This window comes from Alligator mississippiensis, chromosome 2 (assembly GCF_030867095.1).
Source record: "Alligator mississippiensis isolate rAllMis1 chromosome 2, rAllMis1, whole genome shotgun sequence".
Taxonomy (NCBI): domain Eukaryota; kingdom Metazoa; phylum Chordata; order Crocodylia; family Alligatoridae; genus Alligator; species Alligator mississippiensis.
Window position 1 is genome coordinate 204,725,847 of NC_081825.1, and position 17,686 is coordinate 204,743,532.

At 41.0% G+C, this 17,686-nt stretch overlaps 1 protein-coding gene across 5 annotated transcripts in view; it reads right to left on the reverse strand.

The window, feature by feature from the left end:
- The window catches only part of HIPK3 (homeodomain interacting protein kinase 3), a 123,318-nt gene extending 108,416 nt beyond the window's left edge, over positions 1-14,902 (reverse strand). For 2 of the 5 annotated variants that reach the window (XM_019476840.2, XM_059722706.1), the window contains exon 1: positions 5,796-5,892. In XM_019476840.2, the coding sequence (XP_019332385.2) occupies positions 5,796-5,892 (97 nt within the window). Of the gene's footprint in view, positions 1-5,795; positions 5,893-14,108; positions 14,186-14,309; positions 14,330-14,733 lie in introns of those variants that run through there. The other 3 variants (XM_006259490.4, XM_059722708.1, XM_059722707.1) reach the window with 3 other exon arrangements.
- Between the last annotated feature and the right edge of the window lie 2,784 nt (positions 14,903-17,686).

Consider the following 17,686-nt stretch of genomic DNA (forward strand, 5'->3'; position numbering starts at 1 on the left):
TATGAGAAGTTAATACCTGAAGTTCAGTGGTTTATTTTAAATTACATTTTCTTTTCTGTTCAGTTATTAACTAGACAATTTTGTACAGACTCCCAAAGAAAAAAAAGCACCCTCAGGAAAGGAAGTAATGAGTAAAAAGCTTGTAGGGACTATACTTCTCTCTCATTCTCAGTCAAGAGGCAAGTACAAGTGTGTCCTTTTCTGAGATGTGCTACCATCAGGCTGCTGCAGATGAATACAAAGAAAATCAAAACACCAAGGCAAGAGACAAGATTTTTGTGAGAATGATAGTTACAAGGTTACATAAAGTATACGTTTAAATTGAAAAATTACCAATCTAATTCACATACACACTAAACATGTCTCAACATCCAAGGCAACAGCAGTAGAAATGCACAGGAGGTTATATATGTACATGTATACTTAAACCATACTTTTAGAAAAAGTGTATGTTATTGCTATGCTTTAGAACAGAGGCTCCCAATTTTTATTGGTTCATCAGCAACACTACTGAGCTTGTAACATACTGCAAATAGCATTAGACTTTGTTCTCCTTGCCAAACTCTATTTAATTTTTTTAATTCCTGTGGCTATGAGTAATGTAAGAGGATATACAATTTCAATTATGCAATTTCTGTATTCTTTTGAAACCCAATAGTTTTCATTACCAGTTACTTAACAGTAACACTACAGTTCCTGATTTATAGGATCAAGTATAGAAAGGTAGATTCCCACACTAATAAAATAAAAGGTGGAAAAAAAAAACATTGAGATACTAAAATAAATGGGTTATGTCAATGGTGCGCAGCGTCACAGCCCCACGAGCCAGAGCAGCAGCAAAAGGCTAGTCTGCAGGCCAGATCCTGCAGGTAGGACCTGTCCATGTGCTAGATACAGAATGGGGAATTTTCCAACATCCACAAAACTACTACATGCTTTGAAAATAACAGGCACTAGCCCATTTCAGGGGTTACAGTACCATAACACCAACAGAAGGACTAGCAATGCTCTTTAAGTATACTGTGTTATCAAGTTCTGTGGTATTAGCAGCCCCAAACTGACTAGCTCACCTCATTTTTAAGGCAGCTATTAGATACCTTGAAAATAAGGGAAACTACTCAGTTTGGAGCTGTTAATACCAAAGAAATGACAGCACAATGTACTTAAAGACCACTGTTTACTTGAAATATCTGATAAGCGTATACTCTGGGTAAGGGCAGTCAGTTTTGTAGTCATGAAGCTATACACTTAAATGGAATACACTGTATAATGTTTCACATTTTCAGATTGAATACAACTTTCTGAGCAAAAAATGCATTTTAATGACATTTTAGTAGTTTTCACTTCTATCCTTTACAAACCTTTATATTCCAAACCATAAGATACATAAATAGTTTGAGCTATTATTTTCATTTGAATAGAAATTCCAACAAGATAAAACATTTACATCTTAAAACTAAGGTAATTTGCATGGTGGGGTCTACAAGTTCAAAACAAATTTGTCACAACTCCATTGTTTCAATATTTGAATGTGAAATTTCTAACCTAGATGAGTGTTAAATTTATAAAATGTTGAAAAGGATAAAAAGAAAAATCACATGACTCCCTGGTGTCCTACAAGTCAATTGAGTCAACAGGAATATGAACGGAGGCAGAATGGCACAATCTCTGCATTCATTCTGCACACAAATGTCAAAAGCTAAATCTTGTGATTCAAATATGACTTTTATCATAATTAAAAGTGGGATAAGCAACCTTTAAAATGTATTTGCTGTCCCTCAAGGCAACAAATTAGTATCCAACAGGGAGAAAAATGAATTACCTTCCACCAGCTCCAAATCAGAATATGTATCCTCAATACAAACAGTAACGCTGAACTAGCTTGGAGCTCCATAGGAAAAATTTCTATAAATCTGACCTCTGCTTTTAAAAGTTTGGTTTATGATTCATGAACTGAAAACAAAAAACAACATTTAAATATAATCCTTAAATATCTCCCAGTGGTACTTAGACAATCCATCTTAAGGTCTTGTCTAACGATGCAAGTACAAGAAGGTAAAACCTGTACCTTGCTTGGTTTCGTTTTTCCTTTGGTAAGATGGAAAGGAAACAATAGAAAAATGGCTTAGTCCTACTAACTTGTTGTCACCTGACTTTTTTTTTTCTTCCAGTTTTCTTCACTTATATACTACATTTTGGAAGGTTGCGGTCTCAAAAAAGAAAAAAAAAGAGGAAAAAACCCAGCCACTTAGATTAGCCTGTATTTATGTTGTAACTTCACATTCTTAACCTGCAGTTTTTGCTTTAACTAGAATCAGCGTAATCCTGGCTTTTAATCATTTGGGGCTTCTATGTTTGAAGAATAATTTTAGAGAATGTCAGTTTTACCACCTGTTACAGCAGCCAATAAAGACAAGATGGTATTTATCTCAGGATTACTCCACATTCATAAGTTGCTTGTTCTTCTGCTAATGTTTAGACAGCATGTAAAGCAAATGACCTTTTAAAAGTTCTGGCATCTCCACCAACTCTAGTCTCAAAAAAATAATTTCGATTTTTAAAAGGAGTTGTCAAGGAACCAAACTATTATTTAGGTGTGTTAAGTTACATCAAAAATACTACATTCTTTTCAGTCTCCATTCATTTAAAATAGAAACTGAGATGAAAATAGCAGATACCAATACAATGACTTAAAATGACTGTGGAACAACAATGGATGAAGGCCCTGACCCTGCAAATATTTATAAACTCATTTGGTTCAATGCATTTATTCACATGTAGTCACACATGTGCACAAGCATTTGTGTATTAATGCTTCACTACCCTAAAGATAATACATTCTTGTATACAGAGTTGTTTTTTGTTTTTTTGCCCTCAAAACACCCGTTTGAAACTGGGGTGCACAATTTAAGTGAGGCAATATGGTAACAACAATTTCTGCTGCTTAAATTTCTATGGGACAAAAGTGAAACTAACAATTAACTCCACACAGGATCCACAGGAAGCAGAATGATAAGTGGGTCCAGCTCCCCAGTTTCTGTTACTCACTTTATCCTTCATTATGTCCTTAAAAATAGGGTGGGTATCTTATTCTATGTTGCATTGTATACAAGAAAATAAGGTAATTCAAGTATTATGAACTACATTTACTTAATTATAAAAATAAGGATTGAGCATTTCCTAAAACAGTAATTAGTTTAGAAATTTCCTCAAATGCCTACAATCAAACTGCATTTTGAGCATATTAAAATGAGGTGTTATATTTTAACATGAAAAGGTTTTCCTAGTTGTGAATGATCTCATTGATTATATTTATTAAGAATCTTCAGCTTACTTGTTTAATGCAACTTGCCTGTCTTTGCAATTTTGATTGCAAAGCATCAGAACAAATTTTAATTCCGTTCCTCTTAATGTCTTTCCATTTAACTCAGACTGGGCATGTCTACATGTACCCCTATGGCACTGTTGTTAATGCACCATCATTTAGTACTTCCAAAAGGAGTACTAAATTTAGTACTTTTGGAAGTACTAAATGACAGCGCAGTAACAGCCCATACTGCACTGTGCTAGTGGCATGTGGTTATTTTTAGCCACTACATCACCATAGCAACGAACTATAGTGAGGGAGCGCATTGCTAGGCGATGTAGCTGTGGCATCACAGTTTATGCCCACCGACGCCAAGGAGATGTAGCAATTAGTGTAGACATGCCTACTGTGCATCAATCACTACTGACAGTGCTCATAGTTTTAGGTATGGTTATAGCCGTGATGGTTCAGGGAATATTAAATAAGTACAGTTTGTTAATAACTTTTATAAGACCAACTTACAACTTCAGTTAAACACCAAGTTAAGGTGTAAACCAATTATTTTTAACTCATTATTTTCATAAAACTATAATTTTTTTTAAACTCCATTATCTGGTATTTAGCTTAAACACTACCTACTACTTCCTATTTTGTGCTTGAAAATTTGTCTAACCTCTCTCCAAAAACATAGCTGGTGCAATAAAAGTCATTACCAAACAAATCTTGCTTCTATGCTCACTTCTGTAATAGCATATGTAAACACTGGACCCAAAAGACTTCAAGCAATCTTCTTGGATTTTTTTTTTTTATTAAAGAGAGATTCCTTGTGTACAGGCAAACTACTAGACAAGCAGATTTGGTTGAATAGTTTTTCAATTACTTCAGCCCTCAAGGTCATCCACATGAACAGAAGGTACAGGTCCAAGCAGTAAGAAGGAAATAAGCGCTGGAAGAGTCATCCTCAAGAACCACCTGGTCCAACCCCCTGAACAAATGCAGTACTGATACTTTTAAAATCATTTCTGTTCAATGCACATCCAACCTCTGCTTGAAAACCTCCAGTGAAGAGGATTCCACAACTTCCAAAGTAGTCTATTCCACTGTCATATTGCTGTAACAGAAAGGAAGATTTTTCCCAGTATCTAATCTAAATCTACTTTGCTGCAATTTGAAGCCATTGCTTCATGGTCAGCCATCCACAACAAGGGGGAAAGTCATTCTCTGTCTTTATTAGAGAGGTGATTTTTAGCCATGTGAGGAAGTTGTCACGTACGCGAGCTTATGCCTTTCCAAATGACTTAATCTCTAAAGTGCCACCCTTTCTGCCTTTTTCTTTAAGCCAGCCTTTCAAATCTTTGAAGGCTTCTATCCCCTTACTCTCCTTTTCACCAAGCTAAACATGCCTAGTTCTTGTAACTTGATTCCTCAAACAGGTTGTCTTCCAGGTCCTTTATCATTTTTATCACCCATCTCTGAATCCTCTGTAAGTTATCCATATCCTTAAAATGTGGAGATCAGAACTGCACATTGTATTCTAGACAAGGCCTATCTTACACCTAATACCCTTTTAACGTAGCCCCCAAAATGCCTTTTCTTTTTTTGCACTGGCATCAATCACACTGCTGACTCACGTTGAGGCTGTGAACACCATAACTATAGATCTTACTCAGCAATACTACCATCCAGCCATTTATCTCCCACGTTCTGCATTTGTGCTTTTAATTATCCTACCCTTACATGCTAGTCCTATAGTCCTAGGGAATAATAGCCACATAGTTTGACTAGTTAAGAGGACAATTATGCTAGAAGTGTTTTTGCTTTTTATCCTCTGCTGTGGTGGATTCAATTTTTTAAAGGTACCCTATTCCTACATTTTGTAAACTTACCTCTGCTTTTGCCTTTAAAACTTACATTTAAGAAATGTTAATCTATTTTATCTATGAACACTTTTAAATGCCATGTGACTTTCGATTAAATTGAGAGCTAACAAAAATATTCATAAAGCATATCCATTCCCAGAAAACTTTCTGCAGAGCTAGGAACTGCAGAGATAAAAACAAACAAACAAAATATATCCACACAGAAGCTATAAAGGATGCGTTTCAATTTAAATAAATAAATAAATAAATAATCCTTTGCAAGTCAAGTAAATGAAAGCATCTTCTAGACTGAATATTGACCAACTTCTAAAAGAACGTATGTTAAAGGAAAAAGAAGGAAATGTATTTCATCATCTCTTAAAAAAATGAAATCTACTCCAGCAGAGAGGGCTTCCACACAAGGCCCTCCCTATTTGCTTAAGTTACCTTTTAAGTTCTTAATGAAACTATAGTGATATAAAAGGATCTTGTATAAGCCTCCTCTACATGGGTGTATTTCATTTCAAATAGAAAGCTTCCATGTTCCAGAACAGAGCTTGAAAAGTCTTCTTAGCTAAAACAAACAAAAATTTTGGACAATAGAGTGGGCTGAAGAACTACCGACTCACAGGAGGAGGAAACAGGATGCAGAGTGATGAAAGGAAGAGGGGCAGTAAGTGGTAGAAGATCCAGGTGCAGTTGGGAAACTGAGAGGCAGGAAGACATCTATAAGACAAGGAGAGAAGAAGGGTATGTAAAACTGCTACAATGATGAGGATGAAGATGTAGCAACATAAGTTTAAAATCTGCAGAACAAGGAAGGCAAATACACACACGTTCACTGACACTAGCAGATTCATGGCTTGAATTTACCCTATACTACTTAACTTCTGACCAAGAACCAAATGTATGTGTCCAGTACAGGCTATGGGGGAAACAACTAAGGATATGTTTTTACAGTCTGAATAAATTTAATATGTTGTTTACCTGTTGAAAGCTTTGGGTTAACACTATTTATCTGGGTTGTTATAATGATCTCCTACACCTCTTGGTTACTATGGTCTTATGCTAGGAAAATCTATTTGTATCTGTATTATTTTGCTGTAACAACAAAGTATTTCATAAAAAATATCTTCACTTGGTGAATAAAAAGTTATGAAGTTGAATTCTTCATTTCTACTTTTGCATTTTAACTATAACATCCTCATTAGGTCCTGACCCTAGTAGCTCCACAGGCACAAAGTTATGCCCATGTTTTAGGGCCTGCAGGACAAGGGTTTTAATGATTTTTTCATTCTAACATAAAAAGTAAGCATCTCTGCAATAAAAAGATATTATAGCATGCAAAGCATAGATATATCACTTGAAATGTGAAATAATATATATATTAAACTATAATTTAGTTTGTTCTGTTTTCAAGTTATCTGTACTGGGACCTAGACCTTTAATTACAGAAGCCGTTTCATCATCCTTCAAAATGAAGCAAGTACAAACAAGTTTCCAGTTCATGTTCTGTACAATATATTTCTTCCAAAATAAAAATGCTGTAACAAAACAAGACAAGGTCTGTAAAATTACCAGGCTCCATATCTCACTTGCCTCAAAACTATGAACACTTCATACAGTTGTAATTTCAACAAAATTCATTTTAATCTTGGCCCTGCTCATGCAATATCCATCAGATAGACAGACTGCTGTGCCCACAGGGACCCTCAATTTAAAGTCAACAGGGTTTTGAACAGATGCAGTATACCATCCATGCATTATTAGTTTTAAAACTGAGGTCTGGCATATTAAAATTCTTGCATGTTAAAATCATTTTATCTTAGTAAGAGATAATACCACTCTGTTATACTGAAATAAATGTCATTTTCATTATTTCAAGGGAGGGTCTCTCAGAAGTTGGAATATTGCTTCTTGTACAATATTTCACACCTTAATTCTGCAGTCACATCCACATACTGTGTCCTATAAGTTTGCAATTCCCACTGAAGTCAATGGAGTTTGGCATGGGCATCAAGGCCTCAGCTGTTTCTGTCAATAACATTACTACTATATATTCTGAACACCTAGTTTCTGCCTTCATGCATGTACCCAGCATGTTCCATCTGCGGAAACACAAACCTTTCTTATTCTCTAACAAATGAACAATCTTCTACTTTAAAAAAGCATCAAAATAGTAACTTAAGTTAGACCTCACTTTAAGTAAATGGTAATTTAAGAGGTACTACATGGGCCAAAAATTGAAATGCCATAAAATTAAAACCTATACTTTCCAAAACTATAGATTTATGAGACAGAGTTATCCAATTTTCAACAAGCATTCTATAGATCAGTGGTTCTCAACCTTTTTCGTACTAGGACCCACTTGCAAAGATCAATGACCTGTCCCAACCCACACCCCCTTGGCCTACGTATGCCAGACCCAGTGTCCCCTGCCATGCTGGTGTCCCTCACTTCCAACCTGCAGCACCCTGCCTCCTCCCAGTCCTGCTGGAGGGGGCCCCCAGATTCTCCCATCCTGCTCAGGACAGAGTGTGGTGGCTGCAGGAGCAGCAGAGCTGGAGGAAAGACTAGGAGAGGCCTGCAGCACCCCCACCTTGGGCCACAGCTCCTGCACCGTGCCAAGCAAGCTGGTCACAGCCCCTCCTACCGCCTGAGCAGTGTGTCTCAGACACCCCACCCCTGCAAACAAAGGCACCAGCCCCAGTGCCACCAGCAAAGCCACACAACTCCCCCTTGCCCCACTGGAGGGGCAGGCACCTCCCTCTCGCCAACCTGCCCTGCTGCAGCCTCAGCACATGGCCACCTTCCTGCCAGCACCAACAGGCACCCATCCCCCCACACACATACACACCCCCGGACAGTACCCAATGCTGGCCCTCCAACCCCTGCCCCCCATAGGCTGACCAGAATGCAGCTGCTGGGACTGCTCTCACCCCCCTGCTTGACTGCATGCCAGCCACGTGTGTGCATGCTCAGATGCACTTGCGCCTGCTGCCTCCAGTCACCCCAAGCAGCCCCTTGCAGGCTGGAAAGCTGACAGCCTGAAAGGAGAAACCCATGCTTTCACACATTTTTCTGGAACTTGCTCCGGACGCTTCCAAGTATTCTTGTGACCCACTTTTGGGTCATAACCCATGGGTTCAGAAGCACTGCTACAGATCACCCATTACAAGAAAGTTACCATTCATCACTATGCTTCACTCCTTTAAAAATGGACTGAACTTTTTAATAGTTCTTACTGTATTCCTGAGAAGCTTGAAAAGCAAGGACATTTATACACATATTTTTTTGTCCTACAACATGCTGGAGATCCACCACTAGGTGATGTGCAGTGCACTGTGCCACACGCAGTTATATAAGTGGCAAAATGCATGTCAGCACACAGAAAACAGCAGCTGTGCAATTTTGAACTAAAGTACCTGCAATGTGTTTTAGTTCAAAAGCGCACCACTGCCATTTTCTCAGCGCTGACATGCATTTTGCCACTTATACAACTGCAGGCATCGCAGCACTGGGCACTTTTCAAAGTGCCTGGAGCTGTGGCACTTGCATGTGTAAAAATGCCCTAGTATTTTTCGTAGTAATTCTGGTCTAAGGATTAAACATCTTCATTTATTACTATGTTTTGAGGGAAGCTGAAAGCAACCCTACTACTTTGTTAAGCAATAACTGCATCATCATGTGGTGCAGTTTTGAGGCCCATCGAACAGAGAACTTTGAAACCAGAATATATTGCCCAGTTGTTAAGACCTTAGCATCAAGATTCGCTCTCTCTCATTAAAAGAAAAAAAGTTTCTTTCCTTTCACAAGGTTATTGATCACTCTCTTAACCTTAAGTGTGAAAGTCTGTTGTGGTAATTTTTCCCAAATAATCGCTTTTTATTTAGTCTCCCAAGACAAACATACAAGGCTAATTTTTTATGCAATGATCTTGGTCACTCAGTTTTGGCAGATTCCCATAAGCCAGCAGTTCTCAACCTTGTCAGACTCCCATCTGCACTGCTCAGAAAATGCCACCTCTTACCTTTCATTTGTTTTTTGACTACAGAAAAATTATAAAGCAATTCTCCTGGTCACAAAGAATTCAGAAAGACTACAACAGGTTAGGAACATTTCTGACACTATGGATGTCTATTTGGAATTTCTGGGTTTATCTTGTGAATCATGTGCAAGTGTTTGTACACCTAACTATGCTAATGTTGTGCAGTTCACTATGGCATCCTTAAAAGGATCTCATGGTATCCCAGCATAGCACAACACCTGTTTGAGAATTGCTGCCATATGCTATCCCAGCTATCCTTAAATTGGTTATGGAGCAACAGCCAACACATCTGACACTCACAGAAGATGCAGTCAAGTCAAAAAGGAAGCAAAATACACTGTATTTTGGTAAACTGTGTAAAATTATTTCAAAACTTTTATTAAAACCACCTCTGAAATGATAGGTAATAATATATATTGCACATATACATGCATTATATTATAGATGTATTTGAAATGTGCAGCAATTAAGCCACAGGAACTTCCTGATCAGTTTTCAACAAAGTCAGATAAATGTTAAATAGGAGAAATCTATAATTAAGTTACTAACTGATTTTTAATACAAATTATTTAGCTCCCCACCTGATTTTAAAACAAAATAGGGAACAGTTAACCCTTAAACCTGAAGACTGTAGCTCACAAAATGATTCAGTGAAATATATTTCCTTATTTAGGCAGTAAGTTACCTATTGCCAGAACTGAAATGAATAATTTGACTGGTATACTATACAGAAAGATGAATTACCATGACAAAATAGAGTGGTTTTAAACTTTACTTTTCTTCTCCCTCTCTTCTAACCTGACTGCCTACATCAAATTAATGTCTTTCCTTTCTTAATTACATACTATTTTAGAATTAAAATGTTAGAAAAACTAATTTACTACATGCAGAGCTATTAACTTATTCCAAGTTATTACCTAGTAAGGAGAACTAAGCTTTTTTAAAAAATGATCTTGAACTGCTCCATACAGAACGATGTAAAAAAACACAAGACAAGAGATTTGAGTATGTGTCTTTCACTCGTAGTTTAAATATTCCTCATTTGCTTCTGAAAAGGTAATGCATACAGAAAATAAGATCAGCAGTGGTTTTTACAGGCCATGAAACATACCACCTATAAATGAAGAACACACATAGGAATGGGATGGCAGGATTTTTTTTAAACTACACACTCCAGTCTGGGCCTGCTTTTTCTGCCTCCTCTTACGCTGCAGGGAAAGCAGTTCAAGACATGCTAAAGCCAATACATTCCAAGAAAACAACTCAAACTGAATTTCTTCCCTTTGAAAGAAAAACAAAGCAATTCTACAAAGTATACTAACCAAAAATAGCTGAAAAATGCATATATTCATCTGGAAGTTCTGGAACATACAGTGGCAGATTGAACTGTTAAAAGCTACTAACTGTATTTACACAGATTTATAAGGCACACTCATCCCTTCTCTCAAACTGCCCAAAGTTCATTCTTCCTGCATTTCACAATTTGTAATTCTCAACTTCAGTCTCACATGCAACCAGATCATTTCAATCACAGAACACTTTGTGTTTTCTCCTCTTTTCAGGCTGCCTTGTTATGCTTCCCAACTAAAAGTGCACATAGAAAATAATGAAGTATGTTTTAATCTATTTCAAAAATCTCCAATAACCTAGGAACAGAAGTGATCCTGCTCCCTGCCCCTCCCCGTACCCCCAGTTATAGATCAACAGTAACAGTTGTTTGGGAACATTCTGTTACAGTAACTGCTTTTTTTAAAGTAATATATTTTAATGTTTTGGGAGAATAGGTGTATTTGCTTATAGTTATGGTTTTAAATCATTAAAACAGTTAATGTTTTAAAAAGTGACAGTAACACCAAGTGCAATCATCTGCTATTACTATGTTTTTAAGTACCAATGCAGTTAATATTTAGAATAGCTAGAGATGAACAGCTTGATCTACTGCATATTACGTTACTTGTAGATATAGCCCATATCATTCAAGTTCCAGAAATGTTATCTGCCAGGATATTTTTTTTCAATAAGTTATTTGTATGGCAAAATTCTTCTGTGCCTGTGAAGTAGTTAAAACTAGAGCTTTCCAGTGGGTGTGCCATAAAAGGCTTTGCAAAGCTACAGAAAACTAGAAGATCTTTGTTCATATGGGATGAGTATTATTTCATGAATTCATAACATGAAAAAAATCATTGAAAGTCAACATCATTCAAATGTTTCATTTATATTGCTCATATTACCCTACCTATTTTTACAACACTGTGTGTATGATTATGAACTCTCATAAAATACAGTAGGCTTGATAATCAACTTACAAGCAATTTAATAGACACTGTAATTAGTCAAAGGATAAGTGAACCTTGTAGTCTGTCATGGGGGGAAAAAAGTCCTGTATATATTTCTGGTTCCACAAAATCATCTGTAGAAACTCACAATAAATGTATTACCCAGTATAAAATAGCTGGATTGTATACAAAGTGTATCCCTCAAATGCCTTTTAGTGTTCATATAAACATGATGCCTGCTAACCAGTAATCAAATTAGCTGAAACAGTACCAGAATTCTGCAACTGAGGCTTTCTTCTGAATTTAACACTACATTATTTCTGAAATCCAGAAAAAATATACCCAGCTGTGGTGTGATTTACACGTAGTCCATTCCCAAAACATTTTCCAAACAAACCTGGAAAGACAAAATAAACTAACAGTTTTTATTTTAACTATGGCTTTGTTCATCAGCAAAACTAAAAAAAGAAAGCTGCATTCTGATATTAAAAAAAAAAGTGCCTATTCTCTACTCTAACACAGCGAGGCCTCAATGACAAAACCTCATATGTGCAGGTGGATCCCTACACATACTAGGTTTGTGATCGAGGCTTAAATTCTTTCTGCATCTAAGATATGATTTTTTTAAATGTTCAGTGTTAGTCCAACACTGTTTCTGCTGAAATCAAAGGTTAAATTCCTGCTGACTTTAATGTTCCACCCTCAAAATCACTGTGCTGTTTTAAGCAACATCCTCTAAGAAAACAACCCTCCCCCCAAAAAAACCCCACCCAAACCCCACTTGTATTCAAAAATCTGAATCTTGTAACTATGGTATTTGTAAGTAAATGAGATGTGAGGGGCAATTGTTTCTTCCCCTCTCCCCTCAGTTTCTTCATGTTGTGCAAAATCAGTTTCGCTGTTTCCTGTTTATGTGGGTCTCTCTCACAGAAACTATTGGGCAGGGGGGAAAAAAAACACCTAAAAATAGGGAACCAGAAGTCATGGCCAGGGAACTGAGACAATGGACTATTTAATTTTTTTAAACAGATTTCAAGGCAATGCAATACTACTTACTCTATAAAGTGTGTTTCAAAATATACAGAAGTATAATACCACAAAAGTCCTGGTTAGGACTTCTACCCAAGTAGATCTGTGAAGAAATAAATTACAATCATAAAAGACACCACACCCTGAATGAGCAGCAGGATGAGCATTGTAGCCAAAGTCTCCAACAGTTAGCACAGAAACAAAAGCATAAGTATCCTGATTAATTTCTCTTTTGAATTATAATTAGATACATTTGGTACATCACATATTTATTTAAATGTGGGATATATTTCAGCTGTTCCTTTTTTTTTTTTTTTTGTCTTTTACTGTGAAGCTCCCTAAGCCTTTTTCGGAGAAGATCAGCCTACTAATAAATAAATAAATAATGCAGTCATCAATATAACAACATATCGGTATCAATTTTCTCCATTTAAGTCACCTTCACAAAATTTGCATACTGCTCTATTTATTTGCAACCTCATCGTGCCACTTTATAATACAGCCCTGACCTATTTTCCAGCTGCTTAATTAATCTGTTTGGTGGCTGACACGCTTATTAAAGTTAAGACAGTTTTTAGTTACTGTGTGAATTTCAAACATAGTTTCTTCAGGAACAGTAGTAATCTGCAACAGTCTCTATAAACCAAAACCCTGGAGACAAGCCAGTCTCTTCACTTTGCTCAACTCAGTCCGTTTTTTTGAACAGATACTTTGGCAACTACCATAACATGGAAAAGGAATATTCAGAAAACACAAAGTTGGTATTTAAGTATAAGCCTTATTAGTGACTGCAGCTTTAGTCAACATCAGTAACCCCCACCTACTTAACTGGCAATTAGGGCTGGTGATCAAAGCAAACAGACATACTGAAGAAATAGGAATTAAAACAATTAAAGATTTTTCCAATCTCCATGAAGTCATTTTGGAAGAAGAGTAGGATTATATGCAGCTAGGAACAACCTGTTGAACTAACAGAATGCATGCTGTCCATGTTACTTTCTAATGTAGTCATTTTAAGAAGCTAGACATTTAACATCTAGTGCAACAGGACAACAACTCAAGAGAGAAAACCCTTCTTTTTGAATGATGCTGTGCTTACAGCTGACACATTACGACAGTCATATTTATTTTGCAAAACGAACAAAACGCACAGGCAGCAGCAGATGTTACAAGCCACCCAGTAATACACCAGTGCCACAAAAGCCGACATGCAGAATCCAGGGAGGGGGCAAGTTTCAAGGCAACCAAGGGACCTGCTCAAACTTTTTATTCAGAGCTGCTTTTGAAATCTATTTTTACATCGCTGGCCTTCTCCGAAGGACGAGGCCTGGCAAACTTCTCCTTGAAAATACCTGATAAGTCAGCAGGTCTGAAAGGCTGGGGCTTGGACCGGACAGTCAGTCACTTTTTTTAAAGGCACGTCCCTACACACACTCACAGAGGAACTTATCTTGGCAACCTTTGGCCAACACCTACATCTTTTGGAGCTTTTCGAGCAGCCAAACGCCAGGCACCAGCCGTCCTGGGAAGCAGCACAGCCCCCTCCCCGCTTCACCTTGCAAGAGCACGGCAGTAAAATGCCTGGTCACCTGGGAGCAGCAGCACCCGGTCAGCGAGCGGCGGCCCCACGGCGGACCCGAGCCCACACGTCCTTTCCCAAGCCCCGGGGGCGCTGCGCCGGGCGGGCGGCTGCTCCCCGAGCCTGCTTCCCCCGTCCCATGTCCAACAGCCAGCTACAGGAGCGCGAGTCCTGCCCCCGCCCCGCCCCCCGAGCCGCACTGCCGAGTTACCCCGGGGTCCCGCAGGGCAGCAGCAGCCCCCGCCCGCGTAACCGGAGCCGGGAACAGGCTACGCCACGCCCTGGCGCTGCCCAGGAGGAGCGGAGCCGAGCCGAGCCGAGCGGAGCAGGGCGGGGGGTCGCGTCCCTCGCTCGGAACCCCGCGCCCGGCTCCCCCGCGTCACAGAGGCGGAAAGTTCGGGGCCAAACACGGCCAAGTTCCGAGCGAGCCGCCCTCGCCCCCGCCCCCGCCCTTCCCGCGCCGGACTCGGGTGGAGCCGCACTGGGCCCGCTCCGCCTGCGGCTCCGCCCGCCCCCGGGGGCCGGGAGCGCAACAAACACCCCCCCCTCCCCCGACACCCCGCACAGGCCGGGGCCCCAGCGCTGCGGGCGGGGCGGGGCGGGGCGAGACGAGACAGGGCGAGGCTCCCCCTCACCTTCACAGCTCGGGCAGCGCTGGGGTCCGAGCCTCCGCCGCCCTGGGCATGCCCGGCAGCGCTACAGGGAGGCGCCTCCCCGGCTGCGCTCAGCGCCTCGCCGCTGCCGCCGCTGCTGCCGCCGCCGCCTCGGCCGCTGCCATCTTGTCCTGGCGGCTGAGAGGAAGGCGCCGCGGCTCAGCCCGGGCCTCCGCCTCATCTTCCCGGGGAGGGACCCAGCCCGCCCCCAGCCGCCTCCTTCTCCTCCTCCGTCTCCTCCTCCCGCCTAGGGGCTGCCACCGCCGCCCATGGTGTGGGCCGCTGCGAGCACTGCACCGGGAGCTGGCGGCAGCACTCCCCGCGCCTCAGCGCCGCTCCGACATGGCTCGGTTCCGCTCGGGGCCGGACCGAGCCGAGCTAGCCCCGGCCTCCTCCTCCTCCGTAGCTGCAGCGCCACCGCCTGGCCCTGCTTCGCTTCCCCGGCCCCGCCCCAGCGCCGAGACCGCCTCCTCGGCCTCCGGCGACGCCCTACCGGCCAAGGACAGCCAGAGAAACGTCTCGGACTCCGCGGCCCCGGCTTGGGCTGGGCGCAGGGTAGCAGCCCCCTGGAAATGGGGAGGCAGCAACAGCTTCCTCTCCTCCGTGTTACGTGGGGGCGGGAAGGGGGGAAACTGAGGCACGCCGCAGTGACTTCCACTGGGAAAGGGAGAAACTTGAGGCACATTCCCTTGGGACGGAGGGAAACTGAGGCACGCTGCAGTGATTTCCTTTGGGAACGGGAGAAATTGAGGCACCCTGCACTCATTTCCCTAAGGGAACCAAGCAGTCTTGTCTTGTGTCTCCAGTCAATGGCCTTTCCAGGAGGCCTGGCCAGACTGAAACATTGGCCTCCTACCTGGGATCTCTTGTGAGTAGAGGCAGGACATTGGCTGCTTTACCTGTGGCAGGTTCGGGTGTTAGGGTCTTGTGTTGTGTCAGGGCTGAAGGTAGTTTTACGATTAGGGATTGTATAGGATGGTTTGAGTAAGGGTCATCCTGCTTCAGGTAGGGGGTTGGACTCTCTGCCTTCTGGAGGTCCCCTCCAGCCCTGCTTGTGAATTCTAGGATTCATACAACCTTTAAACCGTACATACCGGACTGCTGCGGGGGGGGAGGGGGGGACATGCAGCTTCATGCTCTTTGAGGAACCCCATATTTTCCCATTTTTCCAGAGTTGCAACCACGGCACATCTATCACATACACACTGCTTTAACATCTGGAGGGAGAAAATGCTGATTTCTAAACAAAGACTGTTGTTCTAATTTGACTTCAGTCAAAATGATACCCCTTGCTGTAGGCAGGGAGCATTAACCCTAATTTCCATCATCATCCTGCATATGGTTTCTCGGCACCAAGCAAGCAGAGCAAGCTGGTAGGAGGGATAGCGGTTGATTCTTGACACTTGCAGCTTAAACTATGAAAATACATAAATGGCTTGTAAGAAAGCCCCAGATTTGTTTAAACCAGTATTATTGTTTTATAAGTTAAAAAGCTTTCATGTCCTTCCCGAGGTTCCACCTGGAAAGTAACTCTGAGCCAGTAAGGTGAGCTGCTAAGGACCAACTGCAGCAGAACACACAGACCAATATCATGTTTTTTCCTCATTTTTACAACTGCCACAGAACCTAATGAATCCCCCATTAATGTGGCATTACCTGAAACTGTCCTGCTTTGAATGGCAAACAGGCTGAGTGTAAGGAATATTTTATGCCCGCATTACAAGGTCAGCACTTTGCCTTGCTGTGACGCAATCACAGATGATTCCACAGTAGCAGCTAACGTAATGCAATAGTTGCCCTGGAAATGTCAGTCTCGGCTGCAGGAGTGACAAGCTGATGAAATGGATCCTTGGCCATGGGTGGTATCACTCAGACCACATGGGAGTGAAGAAGGCATTGAGAAGGAGCTACTATCCCCCAAAATAGAAGCCACCTTCATGATAAATCCCAGTTACAGCTAATAATTTGACATGACATGCTTTTGTTTCCATTTTCCACTTGGAAAAAAATACAATCTATTCAAGCACTTATACAGCCATGTGTACTCAGTACTATTATTGTTGTCTTCTACTCCCACCACACCCTCCACTGTCTGCAACATCCACCTGCTATGTCTAGTCTTTATTTAGTCCTTCAACTTGCAATTGAATCTGCCTGGGCACAGATCCAATAGCAAATCTGGAAGCTTAGTTAATTAACATGGGGGTAGAGCCTCTTATTGTATGCTTATTCAGCAACAAATACAATGAAGCCCCAACTGTGGACCTGAGGTACTACCGTAATACCAGTGATACTTAATCTTCACATTAGCCCTTAACTTGTGTGATGCATTATCTTCAGATCTAGACTTACAGACTAATAGACTCAAAAAATCACATTTGTAAATGTCTATATTTTAAGGATTGTCCTATCACTTTAACTGTAATATAAACTGATTCTCTGACCTGGCTTACAATACATACTTTTCCTGGCAGAAATCAAGTACACACTTAAAGTGTAGCCACACTCAAGGTTACTCTGTGGCAGCAGAACAACAGACCCTTTCCAAGTGGAAAATAGCTTCTATTACCATCCAGCAACTGAAACAAACTATGTGCAGATATACCAAAGTCTTCTGGTTTGCTACTGTGGTTGGTACAGTTGGCACCTTCCCTGGGGGCCACATTGGCCTTGGGAAATAAGAGCTGTCATAAGGCAGGTACATGTAAATGTACTAAGGCAGCCTCTCTATGGCAAATGCTGAACTTACGGCAGCAATAACTGGCTAGCGTAGACAAATCCTTCCCAATTCTTGTGGTGTTCATAAGCCTGAACATTTCAGGAAGATGTAATTTCTTTCTTTCTTTCTTTCTTTCTTGGCAGTTCTTCACAGAGGAAGATATTAGGAAGATTGCAGGCCCACTGGTGCAGTCCAGCTGCAGAGAGGGAAATTCTG